The sequence below is a fragment of the Ostrea edulis genome, chromosome 6, assembly GCF_947568905.1.
Source record: "Ostrea edulis chromosome 6, xbOstEdul1.1, whole genome shotgun sequence".
Classification (NCBI taxonomy): Eukaryota; Metazoa; Mollusca; class Bivalvia; order Ostreida; family Ostreidae; genus Ostrea; species Ostrea edulis.
In genome coordinates, this window is record NC_079169.1 from 8,762,857 (window position 1) to 8,784,076 (window position 21,220).

The following is a 21,220-nucleotide window of genomic DNA, read 5'->3' on the forward strand; positions in this document are numbered from 1 at the left end:
TGTACCTTCCTATTTTATATTTATTTCAATGTCTGTGAATGGTCAGGAAAATCTGTTCTGTATATATGCAGGTTTATGTTTTGCCTCCAGAAGACATGAAGTTTGTTCCTCAACATGTGGAGGCAGTGGTCGGGACAGAACTGGAGATGCCCCTCGCTGTTTTTGGACAATACCAAGGTGACCGTTTAACTCTACCACTTTCAGCTCACCAGAAGAAATCGTTTTAGTGAATGTTGGCCCAGACAATTTTTGTGCATCTTGTAACAACCCTGTTAGCACATGGAAACAGAATATAGTAACGCTACTCTTTTAATATAGTAACGCTACTCTTTTACTAGGGATTTCGCATTCATCTGTACCTGGGTATTAACGTTTGCATTAATTTGTGAGATGCCTCCTTTTTATATGCCCGTCTTAAGACGGGACGTATTATGGTATGGCGTTCATGTCCGTCCGTCTGTCCGTCCGTCTGTTAGCTTTTTCGTGTCCGACCCGTAACTTAAATACTACAAGGCCTAGAATCATCAAACTTTGTCTGTAGATACATCTTGGGTAGAAGGTGTGTCGCACATTAAAACCAGGTTACTGTGACTTTTCATTAAGAAGATATGGCCATATATGGCAAAAACTTGTCCGGCTCATAACTTGAAAACTATTAGACCTAGAATCACCAAAATTGGTCAACTAATGCATCTTAGGTGGAAGGTGTGTCGCATCCTACTTTAAGGTCACTGTGACATTTAATTAAGGTGATATAAAAAAAAATGTTTTAATGGGTACAATCTATACTGTTAACAATATGTGACGGGCGTATCATGTGCCGTGGCGGTGCACTTTATTTGTTTATTTATTTACCTTAATTTTCATTGTAAATAGATACAAGTCCGTCAGGTTATAGCACTCACAATTTTACAGTTTCGTGAATTGAATCTATTCCCTCAGGTAGGGTGACGAACTGTTCAGAGGGAGAGGCCAATCGCTATGTAGAGATGGGTATTTGATGCTGAATGGCAATTATATCATATGAAGTACTCTTGTAATATACACTGCAAGTGAGCAGTGAATCATACATGTTTAATTATGCGATCATTATATTTTTACACTTTCACAGCAAGGTAAAATTCATGAAATTAACATCTGCAGTTGATAGGAGATACCTGTTGACTTCATATGGAGGTCAATTAAGACTGTAAATGGAGTGAAGCAGATGTTGCTCGTGAAATGTGAAAATGAATTTATGCATTAAACAGTAATGATGTATGCCTTTTCAGATTGATTAGGAAAATCCTTTAGTACATACATGTATTTCAGCACAAAATGAAATTGTTGTGATAAAACAATGATACGTGCATCATTTATGATTTGAATTATTTTCAGGCAAACTATATCCTTTCAATGATTGTCGAAAGATGAAGGTCAACATTTCTTTCTCTGATCCGACGGCCTTCCAGCTGAACAGAGGTAAACTGCATGTACAAGTAGACACTGGTGTTTACTGACTCGAACAAAAATTTATAAGATATATTTTTTAATCCTGAGAATGTGTAACAACTTACTCTACAAATATACATGTATGTAGCTATTATTGACATGTCGATCATAAAACACATAAATACAAATTAAGTACTTTACATTCATATGAAATTGATTCTGTAACTTAATTGCATGTATTAATTGTTGAATGTGTAGTTATTATTTTACATGTTTTTTGCAGTTTCTTTATCTATTCCCGAGGAGGGTTGTTGCTCACTAAGACTGAAATCAGTGCAAAGAGGTCACACTGTGGTGGTTGCCAGCTACACATCCAGAGGGATCGATTTGTCTGCCACCGTAACCATAGCAGCTTATGATCCGCTGATGGTAAATGAAGAAACACTAATTGTCTTGTTGCATATATACAAAAATATACCTTCAAATACTTGTCTGCATGAAAACTGTAGTTGTGGGTGTCCAAAGTTTCACATGGAAGAGACTGTACCTGTATATGCAGGAAAAGCTTTTCAAAGATATCAAGCCTTGCCGTTGCTGGGTATGAAATGTGTTGACCAGGTTTCATCCTGTGCACGGCCACTAAATGATTATGTTACTAACAATATCCTCATGTAGCGACCATAGATTCAGACTAATTCAACCCGTAAGGCCAATTTATTTTTTTTTAAATTGGTTTACGGATTTCAAAATTTTCAAATCCGTTCGGAGGAGGTTAAAAAAAAGAAAGAAAAAAGTTCAAATGACAAAATGTTAAGTAATAAAAATTAATTTGATTTGAGGTCAATGTTTAATTATCAACTTTAATATTCTCTTCACCAATCACTGTCAACTTCAGACGGTGGTATATAGCAACTATTGTGCACCTTGGCAACAATGCTGTTTCCTTCAAAAACGTTATTTGTTTATTATATTAATTTTCTATCATTATCAAATGTCCATTGTTTACCGTTTAGTTATGTAAATCCCAAAATAAAAGAACCACATCGTTTTTCCATTCAAAAGATGGCATCATTGACATATATAGGGACGCACTAATCACCTGAAGTACCTAAATCCTGACTGACCTTACCAAGCATAATTATATTTTGTATAAAAATTTACTTTTAAGTTTTAAAGTCTTATTTATGAAGTCAAGTAAAGTTATAAATAAAATTCATGAACCCTCTAAACATTTATTCAAAAATTCTGAATTTTATATAGGTCAGATCAATTTATTGTTGGTAGACAATGAATTAATTCAATAATGTTAAATATGTTTTCAACCTCCTTCAATATATGAAGAATTACACATATTAATTATGAAGAATATTTTCTTTAAAATTCATTAAGGGCTATTCCAGCCAAAAAAAATGGGGGGGGGGGAGGCACTTTATTTCTAAGACAGCCACCCATACAATTAAATTTTCCTCTGCTACCACCACCCATACAATTGGATTCTCCCCTGCCACCACCACCCATACAATTCAATACTTTCATTTAACGTAACAAATGGATCAACCATATGATATTTTAGAACTTAATTCTAGTTTATATTTTTAAAAATGCAAACAATATAAACAATAAAATGTCTTTCTTTGTTGTTTCATCGGGAGATGAAGGTAGCAATCATTGCAGAAAAAATTACATATTTTGGTTTCCAATGCAATTTTGGTAGGGAGAAAAAAGGATGATCTTAGCAATAAACTGAAAGAAAAAATGCAATTAATTTTGTATACTCTGGAAAAATGTGAGTTGTAGAAACCTAAGCTCTGTTTGCTTATTATAAACAAACAGTTTCACTAGATTAATGATGTGGGATATCGTCATATCATTTCTGGACTAGATGTGCATGTCCTTTTTACTCATGTCATGATCTGGGTGCTTGTTAATTGTTGAAATAACAAGAAGTTGTTTTTTTTTAATGATATAAAACTAAATAAAATATGAATATATTATACCACTTTAAATTTAAATTCACATATATTGTTACTCTCTTTATTGCTTTTAAAAGACAAGTGTCTTATTCTTCAGTTATAATATGTATACATAAAATGGCATTGTATAGTGGTGTACAAATTCAAGCAAGCAACGGAGAAGAACTTTTCAACGAGTTAGGTTTTCTCGCAACTTAAGTGCAAGACATAGATATTTCCCTAAATTACAAAGTGTATGCATATAGATTGTGACTTTTTTCCTTTGACTTTTCCCCCTACAATCTCTCGTACAGGAAACTCGTGAATATTCCATTTAGAATTTCAGTCCCAAGCATATTTACCTGATTTATATCGCAATCAGGCAAATTTTCCACTCTGTTAAACGTAATGGTATACCAGGTGGGAGATTTCATATCCAAATTACCCCGCACATCTCAAAGTCTGTCGAAATTTGCACCTTCGGAAACAACGGTCGTGATTCCCTGATCCTTGATTTTGTTAAATAAACAACAACTCGGGTTTTGGTAATTAACCTCACACGACGCTGCATGTTAATTACATGTTAACCAATTGATAGCTTGGGTATAATAATTGATTCAGAGTGCCGATTAAAGAAGATCACCGCCGAACTATTACCTGTGCATTTTAAAACGAAAGTGTTAGGGGCGATAATTCCCAGAATAGTCATGCTCGACTGAAATCGAAAGTAGGAATCGCGTTGTAATCGAAAAAATGTACAGTCGTTTCATAAAGGTGAAATTACACGAAAAGGTTGTAAAACTCATGATTGTTGGTTGCGTTAGACAGGTGGTCGTTTAGGACAGGTACAATAGGTTAGGTAACGCCTTGGAGGGAAAAGGTTTACGGTAACATTGAGTTATCTGCCCATTTATCAATCTTTTTTCCGTACATAAGTTAATGTAGAATGGCTCCGCTTTTCTTCTTTTGTAATAAAAGAAACGTAACGTGATACGTTTTCATTTTTATACGCCCGTCTTAAGACGGGCCGTATTATGTTATGGCCTTCATGTCCGTCCGTCTGTCCGTCCGTCCGTCTGTTAGCTTTTTCGTGTCCGACTCATAACTTAAATACTATAAGGCCTAGAATAATCAAACTTTGTCAGTTGATACATCTTGGGTAGAAGGTGTGTCGCACACTAAAACCAGGTCGCTGTGACTTTTAATTAAGAAGATATGGCCAAATATGGTAAAACCCTGTCCGGCTCATAACTTGAAAACTATTTGATCTAGAATCATGAAACTTGGTCAACTTATGCATCTTAGGTAGAAGGTGTGTCGCACTGTACTTTAAGGTCACTGTGACATTTAGTTGAAGTGATTTTTTGAAAAAAGTATGTTATAATTGGTACAATCCTTACTCATAAGAGTTTTGTAGAAAACCTCATTCAAAAATGTTACATCAAGAAAACACATATTTTTTTTTATGATATACTGTACAGCTTTTTTTAGCTTATGTAATGTTTCCTTTGTTTCTAACAATAACATGAGAAATTCTACTTGTCCCATGGGAGTAGCATGCAAAGGGCATTTTGACAAGACTAATTAATGAGTTTTGTGTAGAGCATCTCTGATCAACATGATCAAGCAGGTGTTATCTTTATCTCTAGGGAATTGGGCAGAGAGATCTTAGCCTCTTAATTGCAGATATACCAGAAATTATTTGTGAAAGTGAATTTGTTTGTTGTGGTTAGTCTTTATTTTCAAAATTAATTTGACATTGTACTATATAATTTTTAATTTTTTTTCTCGGCAACCTATATGCAGAGTATCATTTCTCACTAAGACAACAAATGGTTGCAATATGTATAAAGGCCTATTTTAATGATTAGTATTTTGATGTTTTGTTATGGCTGTGGCATTGTTCAGAAAAAAGATATACAATGAACAAAGCTGCAGATTGGGCATTTGTGTAAATCTGAACAGATGAAATAGTATTGCAATAACCATATTAAAAAATGTTAATTCAAGAAACTACACATTCTTCATTATATACACTGTACTATACAGCAGTATATAAGAAACAAATTATTTCTTTTGTGTCAGTAAGGAGAAATTTCCCTTGTCCCATGGGTGTAATTATCAAGCAATTCAGGAGGCATTTTGCTAACAGAAAAATTGCATTTTGTCAAATTACAGATTAATTAATGAGTTTAGAAGATTTCTGTTACAGCAATCTGATCAAGGAGGTGCTATCTATATCTCTTGCAATCGGGAATTGGGCAGAGGAATCTGGCCTTTTAATTGATCTGTCAAATTTTAGAACAGTTCTAATTGGTAGCCATTACTTTGAAAGTTAATTTGGTATAAAGTTTAAGAATTAATATGATATTGTAAAATATATTTTTATTTTATATCTCAACAACAAGGTGCAGATTGTCATGTCTCACTAAGATGACAGTTTTACAGTCTAAGAATAAACATAATGACTAATGTTTGATGTTTTATTACGCTGTGCATTGTTCTTCATTCCTTAAAATACAATGAGCAAAGCTGCAGATGTGCATCTCTCAAGTCTAACACAACCAGTTGAGAAATATATGATGTATTATTTTTTTCTAATTTATAACTACACCATAGGAGATGCACCAGTGTTTGAAATAACCGTTTTTAATCTATATTTATTATGTTCCCCAAACAAAGTTTGGGAACATATTGTTTTTACTCTGTTTCTTATTAAGGTCTTCCGTTTCCAACGGAAGACCTTCTAGTGATTCTACTGTTTATTATTATTATTATTATTATTATTTTTTTTTTTTCCCTTTCGTCTCCTAAACCGTTGGATGGATTTTTCTGAAACTTTCACAGGTTATAGACAACGATGGTACCTCGAGGCATTTTTTTCATTTTTTCAAAATTCACTTCCGTTCGTCAGATACGTCCGATTTTCCGGTTTTTGAAAGAAACTTTGTCCGGGGGTAAACTTGAAAACCACAAAAGATAATCGAATGAAACTTTCAGGGATGACAGATCTATCTTCTCTATGGTGCATGCACGTAATATTTTTTGTCGCCGTCACTTCCGGTCGTCACCGGAAGTGATTAAATAAATCATCAATTTCAAACTTTTTTCTTTCAAATTGAAACCTATATCGTTTTACTAGGTCTAGTTCTAATTCTCAAAAAATGTTGATCCCACCGGAAGTTGAATCTCCAACTTCCGGTTATATCAAAGAAAGACTATTAATTCTCTCATTTTTCAGTGCCATAAATCTTGGTCATGAAACCAATTAATGAGTTGAGTTTTACATATATTATAGTCACTATAAATGTCTAGAGTAACGTCAAATATTTTTGTAAAATTCACTTCCGGTCGGCAAATACGGCTTATTAGCTGTTTTCGTTGTACAGCGTTTTTCTCGGAAACGGTTAAAGATACAGTCATCAAATTTTCAGAGTTAATAGATCTTACTTTGTAGGCGTGCAGTAGGGGGTTAAGAATGTCGGCCGTCACTTCCGGTCGTCAACGGAAGTGATTAAATTAATCATCAATTTCAAAACTTTTTTCTTTCAAATTGAAACCTATATCGGTTTACTAGGTCTCGTTCTAATTATCAAAAAATGTTGACCCCACCGGAAGTTGAATCTCCAACTTCCGGTTATATCAAAGAAAGACTATTCATTCTCTCATTTTTCAGTGCCATAAATCTCGGTCATAAAACAAGTTAATGATTTGAATTTTACATATGTTATAGACACTATACATGTCTAGAGTATACTTAAATATTGTTGTAAAATTCACTTCCGGTCGTGAGATATGGGGTGGATATATTGAAGCCTTGTTTTTTCAGTTTCTCAATAATGAATATAGATAGACGCTTGAAACTTGTCGAGTTGATTAACTAACATTAGTCCATTGTACACATACATTCAATTTTTTCGTCCGTCACTTCCGGTCTATACCGGAAGTGTTTTAAAAAATGTCGATTTTCCTATTTCTTCGAGTGATTTCTCAGAGATGGATGGATATATTTTCTTGAAATTTTCAGGAATAATGTCTTATGAAATGACCTTGCTATAATTATTTTTGTTTTTACAAAATTCACTTCCGGTCGAAAAATATGGCCGATATTCTGTCTCTCAAAAGGAATTTTGTCCAGCATTTTTCTTGGAAAAGGTAAAATATAGGTTCATCAAATATTCAGGGATAATCAAGCTCCGTTTATAAGCGTGCAGTAGGGGGTTGAACCGTCACTTCCTGTTGTCACCGGAAGTGATTGAAGGAATCGCAAATTTCAAACTTTTTCTTTCAAATTGAAACCTATACTAGTTTATTAACTCTCTTTCAAAGTGTCAAAAGAATATTGAGTCTGTCGGTAGTCAAAACAACTACTTCCGGTTTCTTCATAAAATACCTTTTTTCTTTTTGTCTCTTTCTCCCCATAAATCTCGCTTATATTTGAAGTCTTTCATATGATTTTCACATGTCTTAATAAAAAGTATCAACTTCTAAAGTTTTGATGATTTTGTTTTTCAAAATTGACTTCCGGTCGGTAGTAACCTACTACTTTCTCTTTCTTTAGTCTACTTCTTTTTGTTGAGAACTCTTTCAGATAGAGACGTGAAATTTTCAGGGAATATACACAGTAAAGAGTCGCTGTCATTTATAGGAAAACACATCTGAATAGTACTTCCGGTCGTCACCGGATTTTACAAAAAAAGAGTAAAAAATTCGATAATACACTTCTCATTTATTGTTAAAGTACATTCTCTGATATATTTGAATGGTTTTTGTAGGATCAGAAAACTCTTTACCGGAAGTGAACAAACGGAAGACCTACTCATTACTAGTAATGAGTTTCTAGTTATTAAGGTCTTCCGTCTCCTGCGGAAGACCTTACTATTATTGTTCGCGTTCTTCTTCTTCATTATTATTATTATTATTATTATTATTATTTTCCTTGGTAGTACACGCGTTTTTCTCAGCCATTTCTCGATCGATTTTCACTAAATTTTCAGGAAAGATGTCTTTTGGTGACAAGACTTTGCTTGCAAAATTCCGTGCTTGACGTCACTTCCGGTCAGGAGTTATCTCTCTTTTAGTGACTTTTTGAAGGGCCTTGTTGTCCACACATCTCCTCCGTTAGTTTTGAAGCTAGAGTCTTGAAATTTCTACACAAGATAGAGTAAACATTTTAGAAGATTTGTGGGGGATTCGATTTTACCGGAGGCGATTTGCCTAAACGCTCGCCTGGACCTGAAAAAATGGATGCCAAAATTTTTCGCCGATTTCGGCGATTTTTGACCTTTGATCTCCAATATCTTTTTTCTTGCAAATATTTTGTTAAGACATGTAGAACAAAAGTTGTGCACATTTACGAGATCTTTTCGAAAATATCAAGATTTAGGGGCTAGCCCCTTAAATTAGGGATCTAGAAGGGCTCAAAGTCTAGATCAAATATCTCAAAAATCGTTAATATTTTGGTATAAGTCAAAGAACAAAAAATGTTCATCTCAACAATCCAAATCTATTCATATAAAAATTTAGGTCATATGTTACGTAATAAGGGATTTTAAGGGCCAAAACCATAAATTTTTTACCCCTTGTATCTCGAAAACGACAAATATTTTGAAAAGCAATAAAGAACAAAAGTTGTTCAGAATGATGATCTGAACAATATGCATATTTCGTTTTTACCCTATGTGGCCCCGTTAGGGAGCTACAGTTTGGCCCCTAAAAATTACTTCTAGAAATAACTCCAGAACGGTAAAGAATTTCTAAATACTTGTTGAACAAAAAATGTTTGAAATGTCATGACCTTTCTTACGATATCAAGCAAAAGGGGCTGACCCTTTAAATTAGGGGCCCAGAAGGGTCCAAAGGTTTATGAGAATATCTCAGAAACTATTAATATTTTGTAATAAGTCATTGAAGCGGAAATGTTCATCTAAACGAGTTTGTTCTTATCAAATCAAAAAGTAGGTCATATGTTACGTAATAAGGGATTTTAAGGGCCAAAATCATAAATAATTGACGCCTCATATCTTGAAAACGACAAATATTTTGAAAAGCATTATTGAACAAAAGTTGTTCAGAATGATAATCTAAACAATATGTACATTTCGTTTTTTCCCTATGTGGCCCCGTTAGGGAGCTACAGTTTGGCCCCTAAATATTTCTTGTAGAGATAACTCGAGAACGGTAAAGAATTTCTAAATACTTGTTGAGCAAAAAATGTTTAAAATGACAAGGCCTTTCTTACGATATCAAGCAAAACGGGCTGGCCCTTTAAATTAGGGGTTCAGAAGGGTCCAAATGTTTTTGAGAATATCTCAGAAACTATTAATATTTTATAATAAGTTGTAGAAGCGGAAATGTTCATCTCAACGAGCTTGATCTTATCAAATCAAAAAGTAGGTCATATGTTACGTAATTAGAGATTTTAAGGGCCAAAATCGTAAATATTTGACGCCTCATATCTTTAAAACGACATATTTTTTGAAAAGCATTATTGAACAAAAGTTGTTCAATGTGTCATAACCTATCGATCAATATCAAAAAATGGGTCTGTGGGCCTCATGGCTCGCCTGTAGAGTCGATTTTTGTCGATATCAGTCGATTTCAAAAACTTGTAACTGGTAAATATTTTGTAAGGACATATTGAACAAAAGTTGTTCAGTTTATCGAGATCTATCGATTGATATCAAGAAATAGGCCTATGGTCCTAATGGCTCGCCTGTAGAGTCGATTTTTTGTCCATATCGGTCGATCTCAATAACTTTTTACAGGTTAATATTTTGTAAAGACATATAGAACTAAAGTTGTTGAGTCTATAGAGGGCTAACAAATGACATCAAGAAATAGGCCCGCGGGCCTTATGGCTCGCCTGGAGAGTCGAATTTCAAACGAATTTCACCGCAACTTTGCTTCAGAAGCTTATGATATGAAAAATTGATTATATCTAAAGTGTCTTAAAGTCGGAAACTAAATTGGGACTCATTTGTCTTTCTTTTCTTTTTTTTAACTCCGAGTGCATCAACAAATCGGACGGAAGACCTACTCGTTGCTCGCAACGAGATCGTGTCTAGTTATTATTATTATTCTTTTTCTCCGATACTTTTTTGTCCGGTAGTGTTCTCAGAAACTACAAAAGGGATCGATATGAAACTTTCCAGGATGATAGTATAGCGTTTGTAGATGTGCATAGTGATAGTCATTTTGTCTGCACGTGCATGCACGCGTGCGCACGTGCACTGCAATTTTGGTACAAAAAATGGAAAATCAGAATATTAAAGGGATTGATATGAAACCTCAATAGGATGGTAGTATATCATCTGTAGATATGAAAAATGATATTTATTTTGTCTGCACGCGCACGCATGCGTGTGCACGTGCATTGCAAAATTTGTACACTAACTTTGGAGTCAGTCTAACTTTTTTGTTGTTCATTGAAATGGCTTGATATTCATATCATAGGTAGATATTGAGACCCTTAACTGATTTGCATGGTCAAAATTACCAATTTGCACGCGCATGCACGTGCGCTTCATTTTGATTGGATAGTACTAAAACGTCTGTAACTATCTTATTTATGAAGCGAATAAGATGATATTCACAGCATACGTAGACAATATGTGTATCTATATATTGGTGTAACAAAAAATTCCAACGCGCATGCGCGTGCTACGTTTTTCAAATGTTCAATATTTAAAGAACGATAACGTTTTTGTTTTTCATCAAATTCTATTGATATTAGGGGTGTAGATGTGTCTTGGTACTCCTTACAAATTGCTGTGGTTAAAATTACTGCTCAGCACGTGCATGCACGTGTGCTGAATTCTGATTGGACGATTTTAAAATCGCTATAACTTCCTTATATTTGGTGGAAACGTTATGAAATTCATACTGTGGGTATATGATACAAATGCCTGTTGAACGACATCAACAAAAATTCGGAATCATACACGCGTGCGCGTGTATGCACGTGCAACGCTTTCTTTCATTTCTTGGTACTGAAATGACCATATTAAACGTACTACATGTAATTAAAGGCTAAAATAAAATGATTTTTTGCTATAGATTCACAAGGACATCACATTTTATTTGGGGGAGGTTTGGGGAACATATGTAACGGTCCCCGTTACAATTAGAACTAGTTTATATTGACATCACCATGCATATTTTACTTTTATACTTGAAGATTTGACAAAGGCAGATACTGATATATGTATTTTTTGATATGTTGAATAAATCAACCTTTTTGAGTACTCCCATTTATTGTAAGTTGTTTGCTTGGATAAAGGGCTATCTTGCACTTTAATCATTTCATTGAAAACATTTGGGAAAATGTTTTTATATCCTTTTAAAAATCATTAAGCTTACATTATCAATATTTGAAGCAATGTCACATGAGACCATAAAGTGGGTAAGATTCTTAAAGGAAGGATGACATTTGGTTCCATGCATACCTATCTCTTCATGGTGATATGTTCATGTTAACAATATGTGACGGGCGTATCATGTGCCGTGGCGGTGCACTTTATTATCATAATTCACAGGCACCCATGTTTTTTATTTAACCTGGAAGACAACCACCCATACAAATAAATTTTCCCAAATCACTTCCACCCATCCAAAAAAATATCAGCTGCCATCCCTCCTCCCTCCATACGTTTTTTGCTGAAATAGCCCTAATGAGAATTTGAAAGTGTATCGGCAAATTGTATGCCTGGTAAGGTCAGGTAGGGTTATACTTGTTTAGGTGATTAGTGCAACCCAACGTACGTCAAGGATGCCATCTGAAAACAAGTGTTTGTTTTTATTTTGGGATGGTATGCAATGCATTACTAATGCAAATTAGAAGTTAGTTTCATAAACAGATAACTTATTGGAAGCGAAAAGCATTGTTACTAAGGTGCAGAATAATTGTTAGCACCGGCTGAAGTTGACTGATATTCCACACATGACACATGAATACTTACTGTCCTGAGATTTCGACGGAGGCATCTGTCTCCAATTATCCAGTCCAGCGGAATCTATTTTCTTTTCTTTCTTTCTTTCTTTTTTTTTTTGTGAAAAGGAAAAATTACAGCGTCGGAAATATAAAAAGGAGTGAAAAACCATTTTATTTTTTTTCCAACATCCCAAAAAATCTGTACGGTGGATCTGTAAACCAACTCAATTTAAAAAAAAGGCCTAAGGTCCAAAGTTCTACATATGAAGATGATGGGAATATTTTGTTTAAAAAAATTCATATCAAAAACAGTAGGACTTGAATTTGTGAAATTACGGTACTGTGCAAAGTAGACTCTTAGTAGACTTTTGTAAAAGCATGGTGTATGGGCCTCCTGTATATCAAAATTGATTGTCTATATCAAAATTAAGACATATTAATGAGATTTAAGGATCTTCAGTAAATTTTCTTGTTCGAAAATTTTATGGTTTTGATTTTAGAATATTGCCCAAGTTACACTGCAAGTTGTGTATTTCGGAGAATTGATGTTACTATAGTATGTTTTCTGTATTTCCGACTATTGACATAATTACATGTGTGTGTGTGTGTGTATATATATATATATATATATATATATAAAAAATTAACTTGTACAAAATGTTTATAATAAGCCACCAAAGGTATATGTATACATTTTTCTGAGAAAATGAGAGAGAGAATAAAGAAAAAGAGAGAGATGCATACAGTCATTATTTTTAAATATATTGAATGTACATGTATATTGAAAACAAGTTTTTTTTTAAAAATGCTAATTAATACATGTATATTTCTTATTATGTACATTAAAACACATTTATAGTGAAGTGCTGGGGACAAACAATTTAGATTGATTATAAATGTAATTCATAATATCCACTAAAGTCGCATGTTCTTAAACTAGAGGGAATGAAAATCACTTAATAGCTGTATGGATGAATTCATTTTAAGCTATAGACATTTTTTTTACTGTATTTGTGGGCATTGACAGTTATCGTTCATATTCTATTTTGTAGCCCGTTGACAGTTATAGTTCATATTCTACTTTTTGTAGCCTGTTGACAGTTATCGTTCATATTCTACTTTTGTAGCCTGTTGACAGTTATCGTTCATATTCTACTTTTGTAGCCTGTTGACAGTACTTTTGTAGCCTGTTGACAGTTATCGTTCATATTCTACTTTTGTAGCCTGTTGACAGTTATCGTTCATATTCTACTTTTGTAGCCTGTTGACAGTTATCGTTCATATTCTACTTTTGTAGCCTGTTGACAGTTATCGTTCATATTCTACTTTTGTAGCCTGTTGACAGTTATAGTTCATATTCTACTTTTGTAGCCCGTTGACAGTTATCGTTCATATTCTACTTTTGTAGCCCGTTGACAGTTATCGTTCATATTCTACTTTTGTAGCCCGTTGACAGTTATAGTTCATATTCTACTTTTGTAGCCCGTTGACAGTTATCGTTCATATTCTACTTTTGTAGCCCGTTGACAGTTATCGTTCATATTCTACTTTTGTAGCCCGTTGACAGTTATCGTTCATATTCTACTTTTGTAGCCTGTTGACCCAGAAAAGGAAGCAGTCGTCGCTGTGGGGTCCAGGAAGGAACTGATATTTAAGGGTGGCCCTCAGCCCTGGATCATCGATTCGCTCAAATACTTCCAGGACTGTAAGTTTACGAGTTCAGCTAGGGACACTATGCTGTATGTGTTGTGGTTCTAGTGTATCTAGAATGTACTGCAATGAAAGCTGATGTACAATTTGCTATATCAAGACTCGGTCACTATTTGATATATTCTACGATAATGGATAAATGCACTGTAGATAATTTTAGTGTAAGCTCTCTCCATTCAGCGCCAAATGTGCTGAAATATGAATGTCGTGAAAATAAGTTTACTAAATACAAATAAGTACATGTACAGTGTATGTATTTTTAGAATGTCTAGAATAGCAGATATATTAACAGGAGAGTATTTTTTTTGTACAATCCTTTATATCTCATTTACATCCTTTAAATAATTTCATATAAAGCAAATGTTTCTCTTCTCTTAGTAACCAGTACAAATTCTGCTATCACGAAGGTCCAGAAGGTGAAAATTCTTGGAAATAATCGTAAGTCTTTTATAGTTATATTCATTGATAATTTTTATGCCCCCCTGCAATGGGAGAATTAGGGACATGCACATGTAGTTTTTAGTCTGTCCATCTATTTATTTGCAAAATCTTTAAGGGCTATTCCAGAAATAAATACATGGGGGGTAGGGAGGCACCTTTTGTATATACCAAGCACCCATAAAAAAAAAATAAGAAATTGCCCCATGACCCATCAAATTAATATAACTCATTTTACAATGACCCATCTAATTAAAAAAAAACTTAACCAGACCCACCACAAAAATATTTCAAAAAATGAAAACAGTACAAATCACGCGATGTTTTCGGGACAAACATTCTAGTAGCAAGCGCAGGCTCGTACTGCGAGCTCTAATGACTAAAGCGCGGGAAATAATCCGAGCTAAATCTTAACCTCTAACAAGGAAAATTTTTCAACACCAATCCCAGAAGTCCCTTGTCAAAAATGACTGAGATCTCGCCAAGTCACACCTTGGAATATGATTGTGAACTTAAGCAGAATATCATCCTAAACTTGTGGCCTCCTAGCTCCAAAATTTAGTGCACCATTAGGCGAAATGTTTAACGGAGTGCAATGTTTATGAAAGGCAGGCTAAGATGATGCGTGACGTCATGTCTACGTTTTGACGTACATTGTACGTCATAATAAGGCAGACAGTGGCGGATCTAAATACGTACTTGTTAAAAGTCATACTACCGGGACATTATTATTACGTGAACATTAAAATACCTAGGCACCTGATCCCACCTCTGGTGTGTCCAGGGGTCTGTGTTTGCCCAACTATCTATTTTGTATTGCTTGTAGGAGTTATGAGATTGATCACTGTTCGTTATCTTCACTTTGCATACTAAATTCTCAATAGCAATTTATTATTCTAACCAAAAAAAAAAAGGGGGAGACTAACTTCTTAAAAACTGTTAGAATACGTGAGGGACCACAGGTACTGAATTAGTGATATTTAAAAAATTACAAAAAATCGATTGGATTGAAAACATTTTTTTAAAATCTTTGGTTTTTTTCCCCGTGACTAAAAATAACAAGTGCTTCAATCCATTTCCTTTTAACATGTCTGGTAATGCAAACCACGATGACAACAACAACAACAACAACAACCCCCCCCCCCCCCCCCCCCCCTCATGATAACCAACCCCATGCCACTTGCTAAATAAATTAACGACTGAAAAATCCTTAATTCTAGTTTTGTAAATTGATCTTAATTAATGTATCCTCACAACAACAGCATTCCAGGAGAGGGGCTGAAATCAATGATGTTGCAATTTTATTCAATGATTATATGTGAATGCTGAAATATTTCTTCACTGTGTTACAACTAGGATTATGTACAATATTATAAAACTTGTTCTAATTTTCTCTTTTAGAACATACCATTGCTACAAGGGGATTATCATATGAATTTCATTTTTCTAATTAGATAGGTTCGCAAGGGGGGGGGGGGGGGGGGGGCATATACATGCCAAATAGTTGAATTTATCGATTTATTTTTAAATTTTCATGACATATTGAAATGCGTTTTGTGTTCAAAGACAGTGCTGTTTAAACATAGTTTTACAAACTTGAAAGGTTTAGGCATTTTTATCATACAATTACAGTGGAACCCCGTTATTACGTTTTCCATTTTGTCACGATAAAATAACGTAATACCGGGGGCAACGTAATAAACGTTCCCAGTTAAATCCGTTAAAAATATCATTTGGAAATTGTATATCATCCGTTGGTACTCCGTGAAGGGGTGTGTGAATATATCTCTACTGTTTCTTTGTTTAAAAGACTATGATACTTTGTTTTATTTACATCTTATCATTAATGTCCGTAATTCTTCATGTTCTTATCCCTTTTCTTTATTTCGGTGTAGGATACATAAGGATGTTTTGATAAACGTTGCTTTTTCTGCATTCGTTTGGACCGCCATTTTGTTCAACTTTAAAACAATGCGTTCATGTAAATTTCTCTCAATAACTCGTTCCAGTTCGTATTCAACATTCGTATTAAAAAAATAACAAAACATCATTTTTATTAAGTTCTCTAATTACACAATACACAACACAATAAAAAAAATCCCACCCAAAAAACAACAAAACTATAGACACAAAACGCACACGATACCCAACACTTGGACACTTCTCACCAACGATAAACATGCACGGAGAACAATTTAAGCGCAATCCACATAAAAAAAATATAATGATGCACAAAGATTTCATTTATAACGCTAAATGATGGCACTAAAATGACGTGCGCATCAAGGGATTTCAAAATATTCACTGAGGTAAATGCCGTGCACAAATCGGCCGATAGATTGGTGTATGTATGGACGAGATTTACGAACACCCAAGCTGCATGTCCAAACAACGAACAATTTTTTTAATTGAACACCTTTAGTCACCCATGTCCAAGCAGTTACCCAAGCGGTTGTAACATTGCTACGATAAATTTTGTCTTTCTTGTTTGGTACCAAAGCTGTCCGTGAATAGAGTTTTAATAGCGAAGGTAATCACACTATGCTGAACACGCAGGTGGTTGAGAAATTATTTCTTTGATTATCAAAATATGAAAAATGAAGTAAATTTCATAGAGTACAATTTCTAAATAAACATTATTTAATTGTTTATCACTGGCTTCTATACGGGGTATTCACCTGTATTGATGTTGCTAGATCTATCGAAGCGTGATCAGTCAAGCGTCTCTAATCCCCAAACAGACCAGGAAATTTACGTGATGACTGCCTCAGGCAGTCAAGGTGTGAATGGCTTATTATTTTGAGAATCACTATTGAATAATTAGGGGTTTATTACGTTTTTGTCGGAATATTTACAACGTAATACCGAGTCCCGGCATTTTAAGACAACGTAATAATGAGGTCTATTTTATATAGGTTTGTTAAGAAATGGTTTTGTGCTTTGAAATTCCAACGTAATATGCGGACTAACGTAGTAAAGGGAGAACGTAATAACGGGGTTCCACTGTAGTAACTTTGAAAAGATTGAGAGTAGAAAAAAGGAAGTAGAGGCTGAGAACATACAGTTCAGAACAGGTCGTGCATCAAAGTTTAAGCAAGTCACAGTGAAGGCAGCAGAAATAAAATGTATATATACTATATAACATAAAAATATTTAAATCACATTCATGTATACATGTTTTAATGATTTTTAATATAAAACCCTGGGAGAAAATTCATGTAATGAGTATTTTGCAAATAGATATTGTTTAAATTGAACCTGATCAAAGCATGAACATTACAAAATATGTACATATATGAAGCTGCCCTCGCTCAAACGGTAGCAAACAGGGATCGAAATTAACTTTTTTCACAACTAGCAAATTTTAGCTAGTGGATTATTTTCCAACTAGCAAAATTGAGCTTTTACTAGCATTTTTCAATCGATTGCTGTTTTACAGGAATTTAAGAAAACAAGCATGTATCTATATCAAAATATAGGGAAAATCTTTTAAAATCTTCTGTAAAGTGCAATAATAAAAATAATATTGAGAATTCTTTCATTTAAAATTTAATGAATATCAGACAACATACAAGTATCATCGGTGCATCGTGAGGGTCATAGGGTACACTTGTGCAGCGAACTCGCTGTCCAGAGATCTACCACCTATTTACAACATCATGTGGTTTGAAATCTTGAAGACTGTTTGCGCCAATTCACACTATATGTTCAAAACTTTTGGAAATTTCATCTAAAAAATTCTAGTTGAAAAAAAAACCCCGCGAACTCTAAGCGTTTGACTATAGAGTACAGAAGGACACCGCGTGAAGTGGTGACACTAACACTTTCATGTGTTGTTTCATGTAAACACGGACGAGATCAACATGCTTGCTATTTAAATCAGACGTCTCTGAGACGCCCGAAGTATGCATGCTTCGACATCACTGACTGAGATGACCTTGGCCTTAGCTATTTATTCGATCCATGTTTACTTTTCAATACTTGTATATTCATTCTGTAAAGCGTTTCTACGCACAAGACAAAATTATTGTAAACTTCACAGTACAGCCAATAAACCGAGGAAATCCGAAAAAAAAGATCCGGGTTTTTTCACTCGCAAAAAGTTGCAATCGCTTGTGATTTTTCACTCGCAATTTAAATTTTTAACTCGCATTTAGCGAGTATTTCCCCTTAATTTCGTTGCCTGGCAAAGTCAACATACATGTATTAGTCAATGACGCGGTAATGCCTGTGCGACATTGTATCACAGTAGTTCCGAAGGAATGATGTCACATCAACAATCAAAGGCATCTATGACGGGAATGTTGGAAAGATTGGGAGTCCAAGCGATGCTATTATCATGAAATGGGTATGGATATGTTTTTCCACGAATCGTTCGTCTTTTAATGGAACCCGCGCCCGGAGGCCTCTATATCACCATCACAGACTGATAAATATAACGCATATGTACCCTCACATAAATCAACCAAGGTTTGCCTATTTTTATTAGAAAACGGAATACCTATTGGTTTCAAAATATTCCCAAAATCGATGCACTGTAAACTGTAATAATCTACAGAACAGAGTTCGCCACCATCACGTCCCAACGGACCCTACTAAACACGCCTCTAATTTGAAGAGTGCCGTAATGGAAAGTTATGCGCTGCAAAGAGCGACAACTCGAATAGTTCTATGTTACTTCCGATTTCGAAAGCACGTTTTCAATTTTCCCTCCGACGTTTTGTAACCAACACGACAAAAGCGACAATAAAAATATTCTGAAAACTCAACATCTACGTGGCACAAAATTAAAAAACAATAGAAACTACCCTCTACCCATAATAAATATTTTATTAACAGTCCAACCACGGACCAAATAAAATATGAAAAAATACGACCACCCACACAAAAAAATATTGTTTGCCGCCCGACCCCCCCCCCCCCCCCCCCCATTTGATCATTTCTGGAACAGCCCTAACCTTATATCCATAACTTTTGAAAGGATGGTGATGGTGATTTCATATTTCGTATATTGTATATTCTTTGTGACAAGACCTTCTTTAGTTAATAGCAAACTTTTGACCTTGGGGTTTAACCTTTAGAAAAAATTTTAACCTTGGCCATAACTTTTGAACAAGTAGAGCTAGGGCTTTTATATGTCACATGTGTATTCCTTGTGACAAGACATTTTTTTGTTCCAAATATTTTGACCTCATGACTTTGGAGTTTGATCTACTCTTGAAAAACTTTAGCCTTGGCCTAACTTTTGAATGGTTAGTAATAGAGCTTCACATTTCACAAGTGTATTCCCGGTGACCAGACTTTTGCTGCCATTTGAGGGCATTAGTGTTTTCACACACACTTCTTGTGCCGTTTATATTTGTTGTGTTTTGTGACGTGGTAATCTGTATTACATGTGGCTGTATTGAAGTTTTGTGACGTGGTAATTTGTATTATAACATGTGACTGTGTTGAAGTTTTGTGACGTGGTAATTTGTATTATAACATGTGGCTGTATTGAAGTTTTGTGACGTGGTAATTTGTATTATAACATGTGGCTGTATTGAAGTTTTGTGACGTGGTAATTTGTATTATAACATGTGGCTGTATTGAAGTTTTGTGACGTGGTAATTTGTATTATAACATGTGGCTGTATTGAAGTTTTGTGACGTGGTAATCTGTATTACAACATGTGGCTGTATTGAAGTTTTGTGACGTAATCTGTATTATAACATGTGGCTGTATTGAAGTTTTGTGACGTAATCTGTATTATAACATGTGACTGTATTGAAGTTTTGTGACGTGGTAATCTGTACTACAACATGTGACTGTATTGAAGTTTTGTGACGTGGTAATCTGTATTATAACATGTGACTGTATTGAAGTTTTGTGACGTAATCTGTATTATAACATGTGGCTGTGTTGAAGTTTTGTGACGTGGTAATTTGTATTATAACATGTGGCTGTATTGAAGTTTTGTGACGTAATCTGTATTATAACATGTGACTGTATTGAAGTTTTGTGACGTAATCTGTATTATAACATGTGACTGTATTGAAGTTTTGTGACGTGGTAATCTGTACTACAACATGTGACTGTATTGAAGTTTTGTGACGTGGTAATCTGTATTATAACATGTGACTGTATTGAAGTTTTGTGACGTAATCTGTATTATAACATGTGGCTGTATTGAAGTTTTGTGACGTGGTAATTTGTATTATAACATGTGGCTGTATTGAAGTTTTGTGACGTAATCTGTATTACAACATGTGGCTGTATTGAAGTTTTGTGACGTAATCTGTATTATAACATGTGACTGTATTGAAGTTTTGTGACGTGGTAATCTGTATTACATGTGGCTGTATTGAAGTTTTGTGACGTAATCTGTATTATAACATGTGGCTGTATTGAAGTTTTGTGACGTAATCTGTATTACAACATGTGGCTGTATTGAAGTTTTGTGACGTAATCTGTATTATAACATGTGACTGTATTGAAGTTTTGTGACGTGGTAATTTGTATTATAACATGTGGCTGTATTGAAGTTTTGTGACGTGGTAATTTGTATTATAACATGTGGCTGTATTGAAGTTTTGTGACGTGGTAATTTGTATTATAACATGTGGCTGTATTGAAGTTTTGTGACGTGGTAATTTGTATTATAACATGTGGCTGTATTGAAGTTTTGTGACGTGGTAATCTGTATTACAACATGTGGCTGTATTGAAGTTTTGTGACGTAATCTGTATTATAACATGTGGCTGTATTGAAGTTTTGT

At 34.5% G+C, this 21,220-nt stretch overlaps 1 protein-coding gene across 3 annotated transcripts in view; it reads left to right on the forward strand.

Moving 5' to 3' along the window:
- Nucleotides 1–21,220, forward strand: part of LOC125683544 (nuclear pore membrane glycoprotein 210-like) — a 77,985-nt gene that overhangs the window by 13,399 nt on the left and 43,366 nt on the right. For all 3 annotated transcript variants that reach the window (XR_008796166.1, XM_056141484.1, XM_048924811.2), the window contains exons 12-16: nt 72–177; nt 1,378–1,461; nt 1,715–1,860; nt 13,909–14,020; nt 14,404–14,463. Coding sequence is in view for 2 of the 3 variants with exons in the window: in XM_056141484.1 (XP_055997459.1) it covers nt 72–177; nt 1,378–1,461; nt 1,715–1,860; nt 13,909–14,020; nt 14,404–14,463 (508 nt within the window). In the remaining variant the exon portion in view is untranslated. The remainder of the gene's footprint in view (nt 1–71; nt 178–1,377; nt 1,462–1,714; nt 1,861–13,908; nt 14,021–14,403; nt 14,464–21,220) is intronic.